This window comes from Haliotis rufescens, unplaced genomic scaffold, assembly GCF_023055435.1.
Source record: "Haliotis rufescens isolate VD_foot unplaced genomic scaffold, xgHalRufe1.0.p SCAF_16, whole genome shotgun sequence".
NCBI lineage: Eukaryota > Metazoa > Mollusca > Gastropoda > Lepetellida > Haliotidae > Haliotis > Haliotis rufescens.
The window spans coordinates 14,660,781-14,679,744 of NW_025963846.1; the positions used below are offsets into that span (position 1 = coordinate 14,660,781).

Below are 18,964 nucleotides of genomic sequence, written 5' to 3' on the forward strand. Positions count from 1 at the left end.
GGAGGTGAGAGATTCGGGTGTCCCTAGTGAGTAAACTAATGACATGTGGTCGTAATACCTGCCACTCCACCTGGGCAACTCGACCGCGTGTCTCACGGTAATGTTGAGTGTGGCCGACGAGCGCCTAGCGTGACCTTAATGATTTCTCGCTCTAAATCCCGCCGAAAATCAGCTGCTTGTCAACTGTGTTGCTCTACATAGCGCGGAGTTCCTTCTCGCATTCCCCCGTATAGAATTAACCCATTAAAAAGGAGCCAGACCTCCCTTACCCCGCCCCCTCTGCCGGCTCTGACTCACCGCCTGTCACACACACAGGCACTGAGGCACTGAGACGAGATCTGTTGATGTCTGGAGTTTCCGAACTGTTGATATGCTCTTGATTTAGGGAAGTTTCCCAGGAATTCAATTCCGGATTTCGTTGTGGATATATTGTGATGTTGCTGTGCGGAGGACGCAAGCGATGTGGTAAGTTGACACTGTCACCCTATTCACGTTATTTAGAGCGTGGCATCTTTTTTTTATGTGTATGGAGATTTTTATGTCCATTTCAGTGTGTAAATAAATCCACGACCGCAGACTGTGCATTCAATATCCGGCTTGGAAACTGTGTCTGTGGTATGCCGATGTCAGTGACAGTCTTTCAACGATGTATTGAAATGACAGAGATGCTGTCATGACAACAGCGGTTCATTTCCGCAGTTCTGAATTTTCTGTGGATAAATTAGAATTGGTATTAACACGTGTGAACGATCAAGACACAATTTCAATTCTACATAATTAAGATTTATTGGAGGAACAATTTCAATTTCCTCTCAGTACACTGAAAACGTAAAGTTTAATAAATCACACTGGCGGATCCAGGAGTGGTTGGCGGAGGTGTGAGGGTGGCGGGTCGGTTGCGGGGTTTGCAGGAGCGCGCACACACACCCCTTTCTCAATCACCTTACATGTTGTGTATGATACACACACACACACACACACACACACACACACACACACACACACACACACACACACACTTTTGTTCAAAAAGCTAGATCCGCTTCTGAATTAAAATCACGATATTATTTTCAAATAATTTCCGCAAACAAGATATTATTAAACGTTATGCAAATGAATGTCAAGGTCATTGTTCATGTCACCCACGTGCACCGCCAGCGTTGTAGATTTCTGTTTATTGCAGTCAGTGTCAATCATCTCGAGAAACCAAGGCCCGCGTCAGATCGCATTTCTCACACGTGTTGGCTAACACATCATGAATTTCAAACACACCGCTCTGCGTTATGAGTACTACAGAACATGCATTTCCTTTTACTGTCTGTGGGAGACTAGGCATGCAAACTATTTGTCAAAGTTAATCTTCCGTACACATGCAGAACAAGCGTTTTTCATTAGTATTTTTCAAACGGTATTTTAAGATAGTTTCTAACGATGTATGATAACAATTTAAGGGCCATTTGTCAACTCGTAAATCTGTTTGTGTGTTATTTTGTTTCGTACTGAAATACTTGATGTCGACTTTTGAGCCCAAACTTTAACGTTGCCCGTGGACAATCACAAGTGGTAAACGTGACCGTGGTTTACATACGAACATGTGGATTAATGCAGTATACGGTACATGGGTTATTTGAACCATACATTCCTGGGGATTTGAACGACAACAGCTGGAGTGGTACTTGGTGTGATATGGACGTTAATCATCTCGAGGGACCATGCCAAAAGCAGTTGTTAGCAACATTCGTTTGATTCCCTTCGTATAAACACACCATATTGTGGGGGAATGCACATACCATCTATACAACTATACCATCATGACTTGCATAGGATACACTGTAAATATATATGGTGAGTCGCGGAAAACATTATAATAAGCAAGACCTTCTTTGAGATGACCCCTAATAACAGGCGTGTTTGTAACCTGTTCAGGTGGGGAACACTATGCCATTGAAAGGTGTTTGGGACAAGGGATAGAGTATTACTCACGGCTGGATGTGTGGAAGGCAGGTTGGGTGCAATGCAATCCCGGGTAACACCTGGCTGTGGAGTGAGTGAGGCAAGTTTGAGACACACCGCATCATCAATTTTGCATCCACCCACGGATCTCGGTCTTTGTCAATGAAAAAAACCTGGACTGTATTCATACGTGGATATGCAAAATACCCTAACTAGGTGCACAGGTTTTAATTCTGATAAAGAAATAATATTTTGTGTTGTTCAATGAATATTCATATTGAACAAACGCAATCTGTTTCTCTGTGCTTTTCAACCTTGTTAGAAAATGAGTTGAGTGTGACGTCAGGGATTTAGTGAAACCACGTCTAGACTGATTATTATGTATTTGCTTGTTTGTTTGTTTGTTGTTTTACGCCTCACTCAGCAATATTCCAGCTATCAGACGGCGGTCTGTAAATAATCGAATCTGGACCAGACAAGCCAGTGATTGACATCATGAGCATCGATCCACACAATTGGGATACGATAACATATATCAACCAAGTCAGCGAGCCTTTTAGACCGTTAGTCGCCTTTTACGACAAGCAAAGTCGCCTTTTACGGCAAAATGTGGTTGCTGAAGGTCTATTCTACCCCGGATCTTCACGGGTCAAACTGATTATTAAGGAAGATAGGTCCCCAGTTTCACCTCTATTGTACTTCAGGAGTGTGACGGAAACTGATTCATATATTATCTTATATCTATATCTATCTTGTCTTTTCTCGTTTTTCCGCTATCTTCGTCCAAAGAACCAACGAATGGGGATCGTGTTGTCACAGATGGGCGAGCTGTATGGTTGTATATGTCCTTGTAACTGGAAATGTTGTTCGTGCTATCGACCACTGGTTTATGTGACCCAGGCATGAGTATTTACAGGTTTTGTAAAATACCCGTAAATGTGACCTGAACATCATTATCACTTCTTAGATATGATTAATTAGATTCATGATTTCTTCCAATTACGGTATTGTTTCCATGTCCAACTTCAACTCACCCATGTTAACTTCAACTCACCAATGTTGACTTCAACTCACCTATGTTAACTCCAACTAACCCATGGTAACTCCAACTCGCCCATGTTAACTCGAACTCGCCCATATTAACCCCAACTCACCCATGTTAACTCCAACTCACCCATGTTAACCCTAACGCACCCATGTTAACTCCAACTCAATTAACGTTAACCCCGACTCACCCATGTTAACTCCAACTCACCCATGGTAACTCCAACTCGCCCATGTTAACTCGAACTCGCCAATATTAACCCCAACTCACCCATGTTAACTCCAATTCAATTAACGTTAACCCCGACTCACCCATGGTAACTTAAGCTCACCCATGGCAACCCCAACTCACGCATGTTAATCCCAACACACCAACTCACCCATGGTAACTTAAGCTCACCCATGGCAACTCCAACTCACGCATGTTAATCCCAACACACCCAACGTTAACTCTCACTTACCCATGTTAACTCCAACTCACCCATATTAACTTCACAAATCCAATTCGTGATTCAGAAGGTATGAATTACTGAGGCCAAATGGATGACATCATTAGGCTGCACGATGGAGTGCATGGTCGGGTTCATCCAGCATCGTCAGATTATTACTGACGCCAACAGAATTAATCAAAGCGGGGTGAATAATGCATTCCCCGTGTGTTCAAACGTGATACAAATCAGGGGCCCCTGAATCATTGATCATTCTACCCCACCCCCCATCACCCTCCAACCCCGTCTGGCGTCTTTTGTCCAGACAACACGGACACTTGGCTACATGTAGTGGACATTTAGGCATATAATCTCTCATGGAAACAGTTGCATTGCATACCGTCAGATGATATCGCGAACCCCACGTGCTGCTGTTTACGGTAATGGACGAGGGGGGTCGAGTGTTATGCGGGCGACAGCTCGCGATAGGAGTTCGGAAGATACAATATTCGTATGATTAGTTCGAGATCATGTGTATCAGTCATACATAAATTAGGTTAGATATGATCTGAGAAAATATATGGCAAATTATGTATTTTGTATGTAGATCATAATCGAAGTTAGTTGAACCCCTCTTTCCGGGACAAGCGGGTCGACTTGCCCATATCACACATCTTCCCAGGACAAGTGTGTCTACTAGCCCATATCACACATCTTCCCGGGACAAGTGTGTCTACTAGCCCATATCACACATCTTCCCGGGATAAGTGTGTCTACTCGCCTATATCACACATCTTCCCGGGACAAGTGTGTCTACTAGCCCATATCACGCATCTTCCCAGGACAAGTGTGTCTACTCGCCTATATCACACATCTTCCCAGGACAAGTGTGTCTACTAGCCCATATCACACATCTTCCCGGGACAAGTATGTCTACTAGCCCATATCACGCATTTTCCCGGGACAAGTGTGTCTACTCGCCCATATCACGCATTTTCCCGGGATAAGTGTGTCTACTAGCCTATATCACACATCTTCCCGGGACAAGTGTGTCGACTTGCCCATATCACGCATTTTCCCAGGACAAGTGTGTCTACTAGCCCATATCACACATCTTCCCTGGATAAGTGTGTCTACTAGCCTATATCACACATTTTCCCGGGACAAGTGTGTCTACTAGCCCATATCACACATCTTCCCGGGAAAAGTGTTTCTACTAGCCCATATCACACATTTTCCCGGGACAAGTGTGTCTACTAGCCTATATCACGCATTTTCCCGGGATAAGTGTGTCTACTAGCCCATATCACACATCTTCCCAGGACAAGTGTTTCTACTAGCCCATATCACGCATTTTCCCGGGACAAGTGTGTCTACTAGCCTATATCACGCATTTTCCCGGGATAAGTGTGTCTACTAGCCCATATTACACATCCTCCCGGGACAAGTGTGCCTACTGGCCCATATCACGCATTTTCCCGGGACAAGTGTGTCTACTAGCCCATATCACGCATTTTCCCGGGATAAGTGTGTCTACTAGCCCATATCACACATCTTCCCGGGACAAGTGTGTCTACTAGCCCATATCACACATCTTCCCGGGATAAGTGTGTCTACTCGCCTATATCACACATCTTCCCGGGACAAGTGTGTCTTATGCCCATATCACACATCTTCCCGGGACAAGTGTGTCTACTCGCCTATATCACACATCTTCCCGGGACAAGTGTGTCTACTTGCCTTTATCACACATCTTCCCGGAACAAGTGTTTCTACTAGCCTATATCACACATCTTCCCGGGACAAGTGTGTCTACTAGCCCATATCACACATCTTCCCGGGACAAGTGTTTCTACTAGCCCATATCACACATCTTCCCGGAACAAGTGTTTCTACTAGCCTATATCACACATCTTCCCGGGACAAGTGTGTCTACTAGCCTATATCACACATCTTCCCAGGGCATGCGTGTCCACTCTTCGCGCCGAAGACCCGGGTACAATGTGTGAAACCCACGCCGTGATATTGTTGGAATATTGCTAAAAGCAGCGTTAAAAACCCAACTCACTCACTCACTCACTCAGTATATCCAAGGATATATACTTGCAAACACTCTTGCCTCAGGAACATGAACCTCGTTAATCCAGATTGTTTGGTTCTATAAATCCTGATAAGAAGGTTATAAGACCACAAAACGCCGGGTGTTTGCAATAGTGAGATCCAATCAAGTGCCGAGTTTGGTACACAATGGCTATAGACTACTTAGAATGATTGTTAGTGTTTCACGTAAATGATTTGTACACAGATTGCTGCTGAGGGCGTATTGGCGAGAACCAATGCAGGAAGGTGTAGGGAACTTATGTCTTCATTGCATTATCGGGGCGTAGCCTAGTGGTTAGTGGTTCTCTTGTCACGCCAAAATGTCCGGGTTCGTTTCCCCACATGGGTACCGTGTAGAGCCCATTTCTGGTGTCCGTGATATTGCTGGAATATTGGAATTAAACCAGACTCATTGATGGCGTTTTCATTCTGTACAACATGATGGTAATGCGCTTACTCCAGCCTCCATCTCTGAAGTCCTGCTGATGTCCTCATAGAGGTGACAATAAAGGAAAGTCTTAGATGTGAATCTATTTTATGTCATGTCTAATTTCAATCTGGACATCCATAAAATAAATAATAAATCTGAAATCCTCCCCAACACCACATCAGATGTGGAATAACGGCTCTACCACAGAATAATTCAGATGCCACTATGCACGGAAAGGTCCCCCCTCATCAATCACCAGCGACAAGTCAAGCGACAAGTGCTTTTTTTTCGGAGATCCAAACAAGCAAATCAAGCTGAGATGAAACCCTGTCACTGCCCCCCGACCCTCCCTACCCACCCTGCGGCCTCATCAATGGGTGACAGTCTCAGTATTGATGGCCTGCTCTTGACCGTTGGAGGACATCGGCCATTGATTAAGATAACGAGGGAATACAAACAGAAAGAGACGAACAAATATTTTCCCATCGTTGACAGCTGTGGTGCTCTTAATACCACCTCATTGTAACCCAAGGGAAAGGTTAAACAGCTTGTCAGCCTGCTCTCACAATAGGGTCGGTGTTTGAACCCAATGAAAATCAGTCATTGGAAGATTGGGTGATATGATTTATGGATTCATATGATTATATTGTGTGGTGGAGATAATAGGATCGGTCAGCTCGAAAACTGACGTGGATGGTGAAATCAATGTGTTATTTCATGGTTATTTGGTTTAATTTAGTTAGAATGCAAAGAACATATACATTGAATGAGATGTAACGATTTATTGTTAGGTTAGTCTTTAACAGGATTTCCATATGGGATAATTTATGTCGAAGGGTGAATAGCTTTTGTTGAAAGATATTTATGAGGCCATAACACATAATTGTCATGATCGTGTGATATTCATGACATACAAATAACGATCAATTGTTTGGATGATATCAGTACTCATCACACTTGGTGAGGATGTCTGTCACGTGTTTCCACCAGTCTACTGTTTACAGTGACAAAGACACGAGGGCAGAAAATGTATGATTATTAGTAATTATGGCTGATACATATTGTTGCAATACGATAGTATTATTGATGTTGTTATTGTCATCATGTTAATGTAGAAATAGTAAGGATTCTTTCTGATCAGTATTTTATAATTCAATATTCAGCTGTCATTATTATCATTTGAAGTGTTTTTATTGTCGTTATCATCGGAGGGGGGGGGGGGGGGGGGGGGGGGGGGTGTATGTCTGCCGAGCCGTCTGATCCGCTGTGCTTCCATAGGAGTGTCAGAAACCTGTGGGCGTGGGTTCAAATCCCGATTCGCCCTGATTATGTTTCTAGGTTTGTCAGCACCCTTGCTCATGGCGATCGGTTTCACCAAAGTGGTAAACGTCCAAGACCTGCATCACTTTCTTGCCACATCAAGCTGACACGCCGTGATGTAACTGGAATAATGTTGAACCGTCGTAAAATATATTCACTAGTCTTACTTATCATCGTCATTTAGTCGTAGCCGTAGTCGTAGTGTGGTGGTGGTAGTAGTTGACGAGGAAGTACAGGCCTTCGTTTCACACGGTGATGCTAGTGTTATGACTGACGTAACTGCAATGTTTCTCCGTCGGAATATCCTTAAGGGTCTATTTGACCAACAATAAAACAATAAAGAATAAGTTCATTATTTGGTATGGTATGTCAATATGGTAGTATTCTGTGTAGCTGTTTGTAAGGTTTTCCTAACGATAGACTAACGGCTGTTGTAGCTCTGTGGTTGTTTGTAGCTCTGTGGCCGAGTTTTGGTACACGGTCTAGAAATGTCTACACCATGTCTAATCGTAACATGCTGTACATTCCGTACAGTTATATCTGGTAGGGACACAGTTGTCATGATGATACTAATGGACTGTCTCTCTTACAACTGCTTGATACGCGACAAGTTATCACATTCCAGCACCAAGAACAATTGACTTGACAACTTGTCGTCGCCCATGGGCACTACTCGAGAACAAAACGAAGGGAAGACAACTCTTGCCTGTTTCACTCAACTGCATCTCCAGAGCTCTTGACATGGCTACCACATTCCTTTGAACCGATCCCCCCACTTAAATAGCTCCATCTATTGTCCTAACTTGTTTACCTGTCTCACCAGGTTGTTGCATTCCGAGCTATTTTGTTCCGGAAGTGCCCGCGTAATTGAGGAAGTAGTGTTATTAGCGCGCTATTGTTTCAACATGTGGAATAACGGTCAACCGTCGACAGACGATCATTTGAGCTGAGGGAGATAATTGGCCAATGGTTCCACTTTGAGGGTTGTTGATGCAGGTCAAGGTTTGCAGCTTGGGGAAGAATGAAATGAATTGTTCACGACTTTGACAGATTATTGGGCTCCATCAAAGAGTTTAAGAGACGCAGTTGTGATGAATTAGATCCCCCGTTTGCCAACACGTTTGCCATCACGAGTTGATCCTAATCAGAACCTAATAGCAGGCACGCGTCACTGGTTCAAATTGAGTATATGCCAATGGCCACTTCCGATATTTGGGTTAGGTTGAAAGGTGAAACCCTTATTATGCATGGAATATGCCATTCACATATTTAGATAATTAAATGTCGTTTGGCATATTTGGGTCACGTGTTTAGCCCATTTTATGCAACATATTGACTTAACATTGTAGGGATTCTTTTCAGTGATCTAATTCCTGGCTCAGAGTTTATTTAAAGGTGATGTAGTTGGAGTATGACGGTTGCAGCATAACGCAGCCATCACCATCGTTGTGCAGTTGCATCTCCTAGCCGTACCAGAAACCTGTTATCGTTGGTTCGAATCATGGCCGGCTCTGATTATGTTTCTTGGTTGAAATGTGGTAACTGTCTAAGACCTGCATGACTTCAGGCTTTCCTCCCACGCCAGGCTCAAAGTGACGCCAAGTCACACTTACAGGCATTGGGCAGTTTCACTAGGACAAAAGAGGCCATAGCTCTGTGTTCTGGCCTAAAGAATGCTTTCCCGTTATTGGCACCATCCAAGTACTGTCGTATTCTATTCTACATGAGTATTTCAGCAATATCACAACGGGGGAGACCAGCAATGGGCTTCACACATTTTACCCATGTTGGGAATCAAACCCGGTTCTGTGGCGTGACGAGCGAACACTTTAACCACTAGGCTACCTCACCGCCCCTGAGAATTAGAGCTGCCCTGTATCGCATCTGTTTTATCACCACGTCTCTGATACGCAACTTCCTTGTGCCGGGAGAAGTGACACGTTATCAGAAAATGATTCCAGGTTTCCTTATGTACACACCACTGTGTAGCCAGAAGGCTATGACACATTTTGAAATTTATCGTTTAATGATTAAAATCTAATTTATAACCAGTGGATTATGACACAATGAGTTTATTAAGTGCACAGTGAACGCGCCTGCAGTCATCACGCGAGGCAACAGATGTCAACCGTATCTTGCAGCAATAGCTGACACTCCTTCTTACGTCATGTGTTACGGCGGTTCGGGTCCAGGCAGCACCGTACTGTAATTAATTATACGATGCAACGAGTGTGGGTCTGTAGGATGCAAACCTGTGGTTGATAGTGTGAACGTCAGACCACCCCGGCAACTCAGTCACAATCTAAATAGCAGCCATTGTGACCAAACAATCTCTATTTTGGCTCCTCTAGTACAGTTCTATAGGACCCAGGGATGCTTTCATCGGACCGATAATAATGAGTGAGGGAGTAGGGCTTAACGCCTCTTTGAACGCTATGCGACTTGTCAGCTTAATGTGGGACGAAATCCCGAAGTGATGCATGTCTCAGACGATTTCCACTTTCGTGAAACAGACGGGCACGGGTATTGTGCGGACAACCTAGACACGTATTCGGGGCATACCGGGATTCGAACTAACGACCACAGGTTTCTGGCTTGCCCAACTCTGCGTCTTTTCTGGGACGCAACTCTGCACAGCATATCGCAGGGCCTTAGAAGCCAACTCTGATCCCTCATAATTTGAGCGTTTCTGGAATTAACAGGTCGCTACAAATAAACGTTGCAGGCGTTATAGCATTGCATGATCATGTCTCATTACAGGGTAGCCGACACCCTTTACACTACCTTCGCTACCCGACACCCGGCCTTCCACCCCGTGTCAATACATTGCCGAGATACACTCGTTCACCTAGCTCTGCCGGGGGGAGATTGAATCTGCAACGCATGCACGTCAATCTGGAATTGGCCATGAAAGCAGATGTTTATGCCTGATATGCCGTCGCTAGTGATCTATCGTCCTGATATGCACATTTCAATCTCGTTCATGGCCGTTATATTCGTCAGTATATATTTATATGACTGGTGATGGTATATGTCACGTACGGCTGTATACGTGGTCAAGTGGGCAGGTTGCTCGTTCCTGGGTATATTGATCGGGGTAGGCTTACCTGGTAATGCACCTGTATACATTGTAGCGTGTTGAAGTAGAGTTATACCATTCGCATTACACGTTTTGATTGGTGTGGATCATACATACACGTATGTTGTTGCGTGACATTCATTACATTGTGTTACTAACTTGTCGATAACAGCTATACTACTGAGATGCATGATGTTTGCCATGAAGAAGTGGAATCTATTTCAGGCAATATTGGAATCCCATATGTCAATCTGTAATGTCTGTATTAGTTTTAATCATTGTTAATGGTGGCAGGGTAGTGTCTAGTGTGTGTTTAGGCTTAGAATTACACAACGAGGACCTTTTTTCAAAATGATTTGTCCATAATGGCATACTATTTCTAATCAGTATAAATGGATCGCACTTGATGCCCTTCTTGAGGATTTGGGTTGCATATGTTTTTATCAGACCGGCTAAAAACATCATCTCTAGGAAGAAGATACATCAGTTTCTCATTATGTTAAACCACCCAGCGTCATGTTCGCATGATAACACCCTCCTCATCGTTCATCCCCTCAACACAATGACAATTCAAATATAGATTTGTTTGTACTTGTTTATTAGACTATGATGGTTTATTTTTTGTGTTGTGTCATACCTTTATTCTATCACTAATTATACAATGTGTCAATATATCCACACAGGGCGGGGCCGTCCGTGCCTCATGCCACATGCTGGTGGATGCTCTGTGAGTGAGTGAGTGAGTTTTCACGCCGCTTTTAGCGACACATAGTACCCTTATAGGAAATCAAGTCCGGGCTTTCGGTATGACAAGCGAACGTTTTAACCACCAGGCTACCCCGAGCACCGAGGGGCCTTGAGGTGCCGGGGGTTGGTTGGCGTGAGTGGGTTGGGGATGGTTGAGGGGTTTGTTGGTTTGTTTGTTGTTTAACGCCGCACTCAGCAATATTCCAGCTATATGACGGCGGTCTGTAAATAATCGATTCTGGACCAGACGATCCAGTGATTAATATCATGAGCATCGATCACGCAATTGGGATCGATGACATGCATCAAACAAGTCAGCGAGCCTGACCACCCGATCCCGTTAGTCGCCTTTTACGACAAGCATAGTCACTTTTTACTGTAAGCATGGGTTGCTGAAGACCTATTCAACCCAGGAATCTTCACGGGTCGATGGGTTGGGGTTTGCGGGTTGGGGTGGTTTAGCCTGTTCCCCACATGGGTATAATATGTTTGGCTCATTTCTCGTGGAAATATTGTGCTGAAATATTGCTATCTGCGGCGTAAAACTATACTCCCTCACTCACTCATTGATGGAGTGAGTGAGTGAAAGGGACTTTAAGACACAACTGGTTATATTACCCTTCTTCATAGCTTCCTATTTAGTCACGTTGTCCAGATCAACCAGTTGTTCGTTATCCAAGCTGCCAGGATGCGATTGCATGTTCAGCCAATCCACATCTGACAATCATAAGTGTAAGTATCATACACACCGAACAGCTATTGTGACCAACTGATCCCCATTGTAGTCAGCACTACAAGCGTAGGATTCGGAGACCGTCACACAACCTGCCAATCAGGTGACTGACAGCAATATCACGGCCGGGGACACCAGAAATGGGCTTCACACGTTGTACCCATATGGGGAATCGAACCCGGTCTTTGGCGTGACGAGCGAACGCTTTAAGCACTAGGCTACCCTGTCCCTGCAATTCAGGGTAATCGTGGTTAGTAACACACATGAGGGCAGTGAAGCTGCAGTATTCACACCTAATCAAGTCTGTCAGGTAAGTCATGTCGACTGGTGTGGTACAATACACAAGTGTTCACGTTCTGTGTTTTCTCTACCTTCAAGCCCCGTGTGGTCCATACCAGTACAGTCTCAGCTCGTCATTACACAGGCGTACAAACACGCTGTAGGGAGCTCTCGGCGAACACTCGAGACATCTCCAAAGCGTTGATTTGTGTGAAGGCCTCGAGGTTTTTATCGTGTTGTTGAGTGGCAAAATAAACCATTACAGGATAAAATGTCCTTCTGGAAACACTTTGTATACAGAATCACAGCTACATCATGTCTATAAATACGCTTCCAAGCTTCAAGTAGGAAGCAAATTTGCTTAGACGTCGTTAAAACGTAAATGTGAGGGTGTTCTCTTTGAACGTTTTATGTGGCAGAGAGTCGAACTTTTAGTTTTATTTGCACGTTGACATTCTCCATCAAATACGTCAATGTATTTAAAAGTTATCTCGATATGGATATGGCTGTGTTATAATATGTCTCTTCCCTGAGCAGTAAATGGGTACCCGGTAGGATGAGATGTAATGTGACTGTTAACCTTCTAACGCTTCACAGGCAGTTTGTATTGTATACTCCGTAGGGAGCTGAGAATGAAATGGAGTGCACACTAATCCATCGAGCGGGGTATAAATAATGTCGCTCTTTGAGCATACCTATGTGTGGTGTTGAAATGTAGCCCAATATATATTTATCATATTTATTATTATTACACGAGGCTACTTCCTCCATCCCCAATTTTAAAATACACAGGAGCTCACTGTCAACCTACCTACGATATTTTTGCAAGTTTTGCTTTTTATTCAGTTTTATCTGCTAAATGATTTACAGAGTATTATCATTATCATTAACGGGCACATTACTCAATGACACACAGGGAAAATATGCACTAACAAAGCCGCATCTGTTGTCATGGAAACGGATCTGGTGCAAATTACCTGGAATAATACCATTTCAGGAACTGTGGTGCTGAACGTGTCATTCTAAGAACCCGGATATTAGTTGACCTCTGACCGCGAATCACAGTGAATGCGTTCTGACAATGGAGGTTCTCCTGCAGCTTAATGGATTCACGAAGTGCGAGATTCCAAGTAATGACACTTGTTCACGGTGAACGGAAATTGCGATCCTTCATTTCTCAACTGACTGAGTACAAGATTAGAGCCCTCTCTCCGCGTCGGGACAAAAGAGAAAATTATGATTCCGTCAGACAACACGCAAATTGTTAATACCTCGCCACGTTGTCATGATAGTCAACGATGCATTTGCGAGACTAACCGTGAAAAAATAAACTGTGATTCCTGAAGGTTCATGTAGCTGGCCAAGCCAACGGTCTTAAAAAACATGTTGGATAAACATTGGTTGTTTACATTATTTTTACAAAAGCTGATTAGATGTATACATGTTTTATTATTCGAAGGGACTGATTTTATAATGTGCAATAAATCATTTATATTATTGGTTGGTGTCAACTGCGGTTAATGTTGTTGATTTGACAAACTTGGCTGGTGTCAACTGCGGTTAATGGTGTTGATTTGACAATCTTGTAGCCGTAATAACTTATAGTCGTGGGTGGATAAACGTTTTTTAGCTGCTTTTAAAATATTCACTCCATATGGCGGGAAGGGCATCAACTTTAGGTTTATCACTTTGTACCCGTGAAGGGAATCGAACCCGGAATATGCCATTGGCGTGTAGAACCGACGCTTTAACCCACAGGCTACCACCTTAGTACTTGTCAACAAAGTGTGAAACAAGATATTAATATTCATGTTATAGGACAAAAGAACACACAAACTAAACATTGAATAAAAATAACACTTTTGGGCATTTTCTGTGTCAAAACAATATTTTCTTATTTTGACAAGACATCAGCAAGATATACAAAGCTTAGTGTACAAATCCCGTGCAACGTTGTACAAAGGGCAACAGCATTATGGCCAAACAGAAATAGAACGGCCCTGAGTAGCGTACAGCAAGGGATAATACTATGTCCCCCTTCATTAGTGTAAATACTGTCATTAACTGACATCCGTCTAATGAAAAAGGACTAACAGTGGTTTTATGTTGGCAATGATAATCAATACGATCATAAAGTCTCATATTGATGTCTGATTACAACCTTGTACATGTTGTATGGTATCAGCGGATCTCATGTGTCGGTGGTCATTCTCTGTACTGGTGGATATTAAATACTGGCGCCTACTTTAGTTGTGGGTTGCGCTGTGAATAATTCATAGGCAATGCTGTGTAAAAGGGACTGGCAGATTTACAGCTGTGATGGACACCGGGTACTAGCACGTAGTATACACAACAAGTAATCACAAGTGTATTTCAAACTGTATTCCTTACAACATACAATAAAAAGGGGCGTTACAGCCCTGGTATCATGTCCACTCTGTATCTGGATGCTGTAATGGTTTGTGTCCAATTGAACCATCGTGTCTGTCATGTGTTGGGGAGCATCGTGGTGCTGTTACTGTAACCGTTACTGCATCTAATGCTACAAGCACTATAATTGCTACTATATATTATATATATGGCTACTGGTACTGTAATTGCTACTGTATACAGACGGGTCACTCTGTCCAGGCGTCCAACCCAGACCCAGGTATACAGTATACAGACGGGTCACTCTGCCCAGGCGTCCAACCCAGACCCAGGTATACAGTATACAGACGGGTCACTCTGTCCAGGCGTCCAACCCAGACCCAGGTATACAGTATACAGACGGGTCACTCTGCCCAGGCGTCCAACCCAGATCCAGGTATACAGTATACAGACGGGTCACTCTGTCCAGGCGTCCAACCCAGATCCAGGTATACAGTATACAGACGGGTCACTCTGCCCAGGCGTCCAACCCAGATCCAGGTATACAGTATACAGACGGGTCACTCTGCCCAGGCGTCCAACCCAGACCCAGGTATACAGTATACAGACGGGTCACTCTGTCCAGGCGTCCAACCCAGACCCAGGTATACAGTATACAGACGGGTCACTCTGTCCAGGCGTCCAACCCAGACCCAGGTATACAGTATACGGATGGGTCACTGTGTCCAGGCCACTAGTGTATGCATCACCTGTATGTCATAGTGCCCTTATTGGCTGTGGCTGCCGGCAGGTTATAAGGTATACAGAGAGTATTTACGCAACACCGGCCGCTGTTAGAATCGCTTCAATGCTAATCTCCCGTCGTTGTTTGTACAGTGATCATTGAACACAGGGATTCAGTTTGGTGTGAGAGACTTGGGAATTTGGCTACAATACATTGGAAAGTTCTGTTGGGAATTCTTGCCAGGAAAAGAAAAACCTTGTGTGTCAATATTTGCCGAGCGATCCGACACACTGCCCTTGGATATATTCAGAGTATTGTATTGAAGTTATTGAGTTGTAGTAGAATGATCAAGAGCGAACAAAGGATTTAAGAATGTGTATTAATGTTCTTATGGTCAACATTTGCATTGTGTAATGGATCGATTGTTGGAGCTGTCATGATTTAATGTACTTTATGTTTGATCAGCATGGCAGGACTTATTCCCATTAACTCGATCTATCATCCAGAACTGGCTTCCACGGGAGATATCCTCCTGGAGATATTGCTGTTATGAAATTGCATCACAATGCTGGCACCACTGTGACCTCTCTTACCATGACGTCACAGCCACATGACATCATTAATCCCCTAATTATTACTGTTCACATACTGACAAAGTTGAAAGAATGATTTTCGATGTTTAATCGAATCTCACCCTGGTGTGTTTTGAGATCACATATGTCAACAATATTGGTTGAGATTCTCCACATAACGGTTACTCCCATGTAACTTTATTGTTAAAGTAGAATCCTCAGGAACATGGTCTAATGTCGGCACTTTGACTAACATCTAGTCTCTGAAATGAACATATCGTACAGAAAAAACAGTTGTTAAGTTATCTTAATAAAAATATAATAAAGGGAGCCCAGTGACTCTCTTCATTTTCAGATACTGCAGTAATCTAGACTTGCCAAACATAGACTTGCATGGGCTGTATTTGATATATATTTGTATCAGGGACTGTAAGACAGACTAGTCGGCACTCTGCTTGTCTCGAGCTACAGATGACTTCATCTATTTTGGAAGGATATGCTTACGACTCTCATATTCGAATATACGAATCTCTGAGGCAATAATTAATGTAAACAATATTTTCGAGGTTGTTTTAAAAAATAAGAACAATTTGTCCTTATAAAAGACTGGCGTACTGTCTGCTTATCGAGACTTGCCTATTATAAGGATATTATTACTAAACATCCATGGACTTCATTCAGTACAGGCCCAGTCGTCTAAGGCGCCGCGATTCGCTGTGCAGAGTTGCGTCCCTTGGGCACGCCAGAAACCTATGATTGTGGGTTCGAATCCCGGTTCGCCCCGATTATGTTTCTAGGTTTGTCAGCACCATACCCGTGCTCGTGGGTTTCACCGAAGTGGTTAACGTCTGAGACCTGCATCACTTCGGGCTTTCCTCCCACATTAAGCTGACACGCCGCGATATAACTGGAATACTGTTAAAAGCGGCGTTAAACCTAACTCACTCACTCACTCATTCAGTACAGCCTTGGAGCAAGGCTAGTGGTAATGTCTTCCCATCTCTTTGCTGCAGTGTTCTCACGAAGGCGTTCTCCCCTCCCACTCTCACAATATATTGTATATAGTATGTTTTCACATTTAAATTTAATTCCTGTTTCCATTTCCCTGACACATCCTCCTACTCTTCACGTCAGCTGTCAGGCATACCGTGTTTACACTCCCGCCAGACAGTCATGTGACACAGGCAGTCTTAGCGTCCCAACTCTGACATTTGCACTTCCTGCGAACCCTCTGTGATATAAACACATATCGCTTGTTTCACGTATTGTGTCCATGTTTATGGCTCTATCGAATTCTTACCAGCCCTGGACATGGGTTTCTATCACCTGTACATCAGCTGGTGTTCATTACATCGTGTGACAGAGCAGCCTCGGAACATGTATAATTTACTTTAGTCACTGGTATTATAACTGTCCCCATATTTCTAGTATACATCAAGAGTTGCGGTCCTTAGCACTGCAAGGATCCGCTGGTCGATCCTCGCTGGTCGTGGGTTCGAATCCCAAAGTCGCTTATATTATGTTTATTGGACTGTCAACACCATACCAAGAATCGAAACTAAGATTCTGAAGGGGGATGGGGTGTGGGGTGTGGGGTGTGGGGTGTGGGGTGTGGGGTTGGATTCACATTTGGAATGTTAACGTCAGTAGGGGTTTAGTTCAGTAAATCGTTGAATACCGATGAATTCGTCTGTAGTTCAATGATACAGGGTATTTCTGGTTCATGTCATTGGGTCCGAATGTTGATGTTTAAAAAGGGGGTTCGAACTCCAGTCCCATGACCCTGAGAGATGACGAACATGGAGAGTTTCTGATAAGGAGTCTGAAGCCTTGAAACTGCACGTTCTGAAACATTTATCGTGTCCAGTTCATTCCTCATGAATGTCCTCAACACGCTCATAGGAGATGCTGACTGTATTTGCAATGTGATGTGTGGTGAGTTTTGTCAACATTTTCATTAGTGGTGTCAGTTGAAGCTCTTGGATCTTGATCATCTTCGAGGCTCTCTTTTCCCTTTTTAACTTCGCTGCCCACCTCTTAACAGCTGCAAAGGAAGCCGCAGCATCCCCTAAAGTTGTCATCGTCGTTGACAAGTCCGCACAGATGACCGTTTGAGATAACCCTTTCAGTTGGAGATACTTGATGACAGCGCGGTAGCCAATTTTGTCAAATTTCAACAGAGAATACCTGAGTAGACACAATTTTTGCTTGAAAACGGTATTAGGGTCTGTTCCGAAACGTCGCCTTTACAGTATTAAAGAAGTTGTTATCCATAAATTGTGTCTACTTTGTCATCCGCCAACGTCTAAGTAATGCCTGTCAAACAATTCAGAGAATACCTAGTCACTTCGATGTCTACAAAAATATGCTGGTTGTGTATTTGTTTCAAACGCAGCCTGTAGGCATGGAAAGTGTTGTATTAAATACATGCTAAGTGTTAAGGGTGAACCATACATCCTTCGTAGTTAGGATCCACTTTTCAGTTGTGTTCTCCTGGGTAAATGTAATAACGCTCCTGACGGACGTTTTCCCCGGAGATGAAATCACTGATATGGACACGTCATTCTGCATGGCACACATTACGGGGGGACATTCCTGGATAGCGTGCCATGTCCTATTTACTCACTGTCGTGGCCGTAGTTCATTCACGGTTACACTTGCAATCACTGTCACGCACAACCCGTCACAGTTGCTGCCTGGACTGGTGTGTCTGTAGCAGCTTTGGCGACTGTGTTGTCACTTCCATAGCTGGACCCAACCCCATGATATATTACTAGAAGCGGCGTAAAACCACACTCACTCAGTCACTGTTCTGTTCTTTGTTGGTGTTTTGAAAAAGAGATGTTCTCTCTTTTACAATAATGTGTAGGTCATTGTACTTATCAGCTGGTATCTGCATTCGCCCGGTGCTGCATCAATACGATATGCAGTATACCTTCACGAATACGCATGGGAAAGGCGGTTGTCTGATAGGGTATACAGGCATATCTTCACTCATACTCCTGTGATATAGTTTGTCCTATGATTTGCGTTTGACCAGAATAAGACGTGAATTTAGTTAATCCTAAAATATATCAAATAGTTATGCCTTTATAAAATCTCAAAAATAGTGTAATCTTTAAAGTAATGTATCACCGAACGGAGACATTTACTACTATAATTGATACATCTTGTAGCACTGGCAT

At 43.5% G+C, this 18,964-nt stretch overlaps 1 protein-coding gene across 2 annotated transcripts in view; it reads left to right on the forward strand.

Moving 5' to 3' along the window:
- Positions 1-18,964, forward strand: part of LOC124136477 — a 93,394-nt gene that overhangs the window by 22,033 nt on the left and 52,397 nt on the right. The window contains exon 1 of one of the 2 annotated variants that reach the window (XM_046502411.2): positions 317-465. The exons of the other annotated variant lie outside the window; for it this stretch is intronic. Coding sequence (XP_046358367.1) covers positions 435-465 — 31 coding nt within the window. The 5' untranslated portion in view covers positions 317-434. Of the gene's footprint in view, positions 1-316; positions 466-18,964 lie in introns of those variants that run through there. 2 annotated transcript variants of the gene reach the window in all.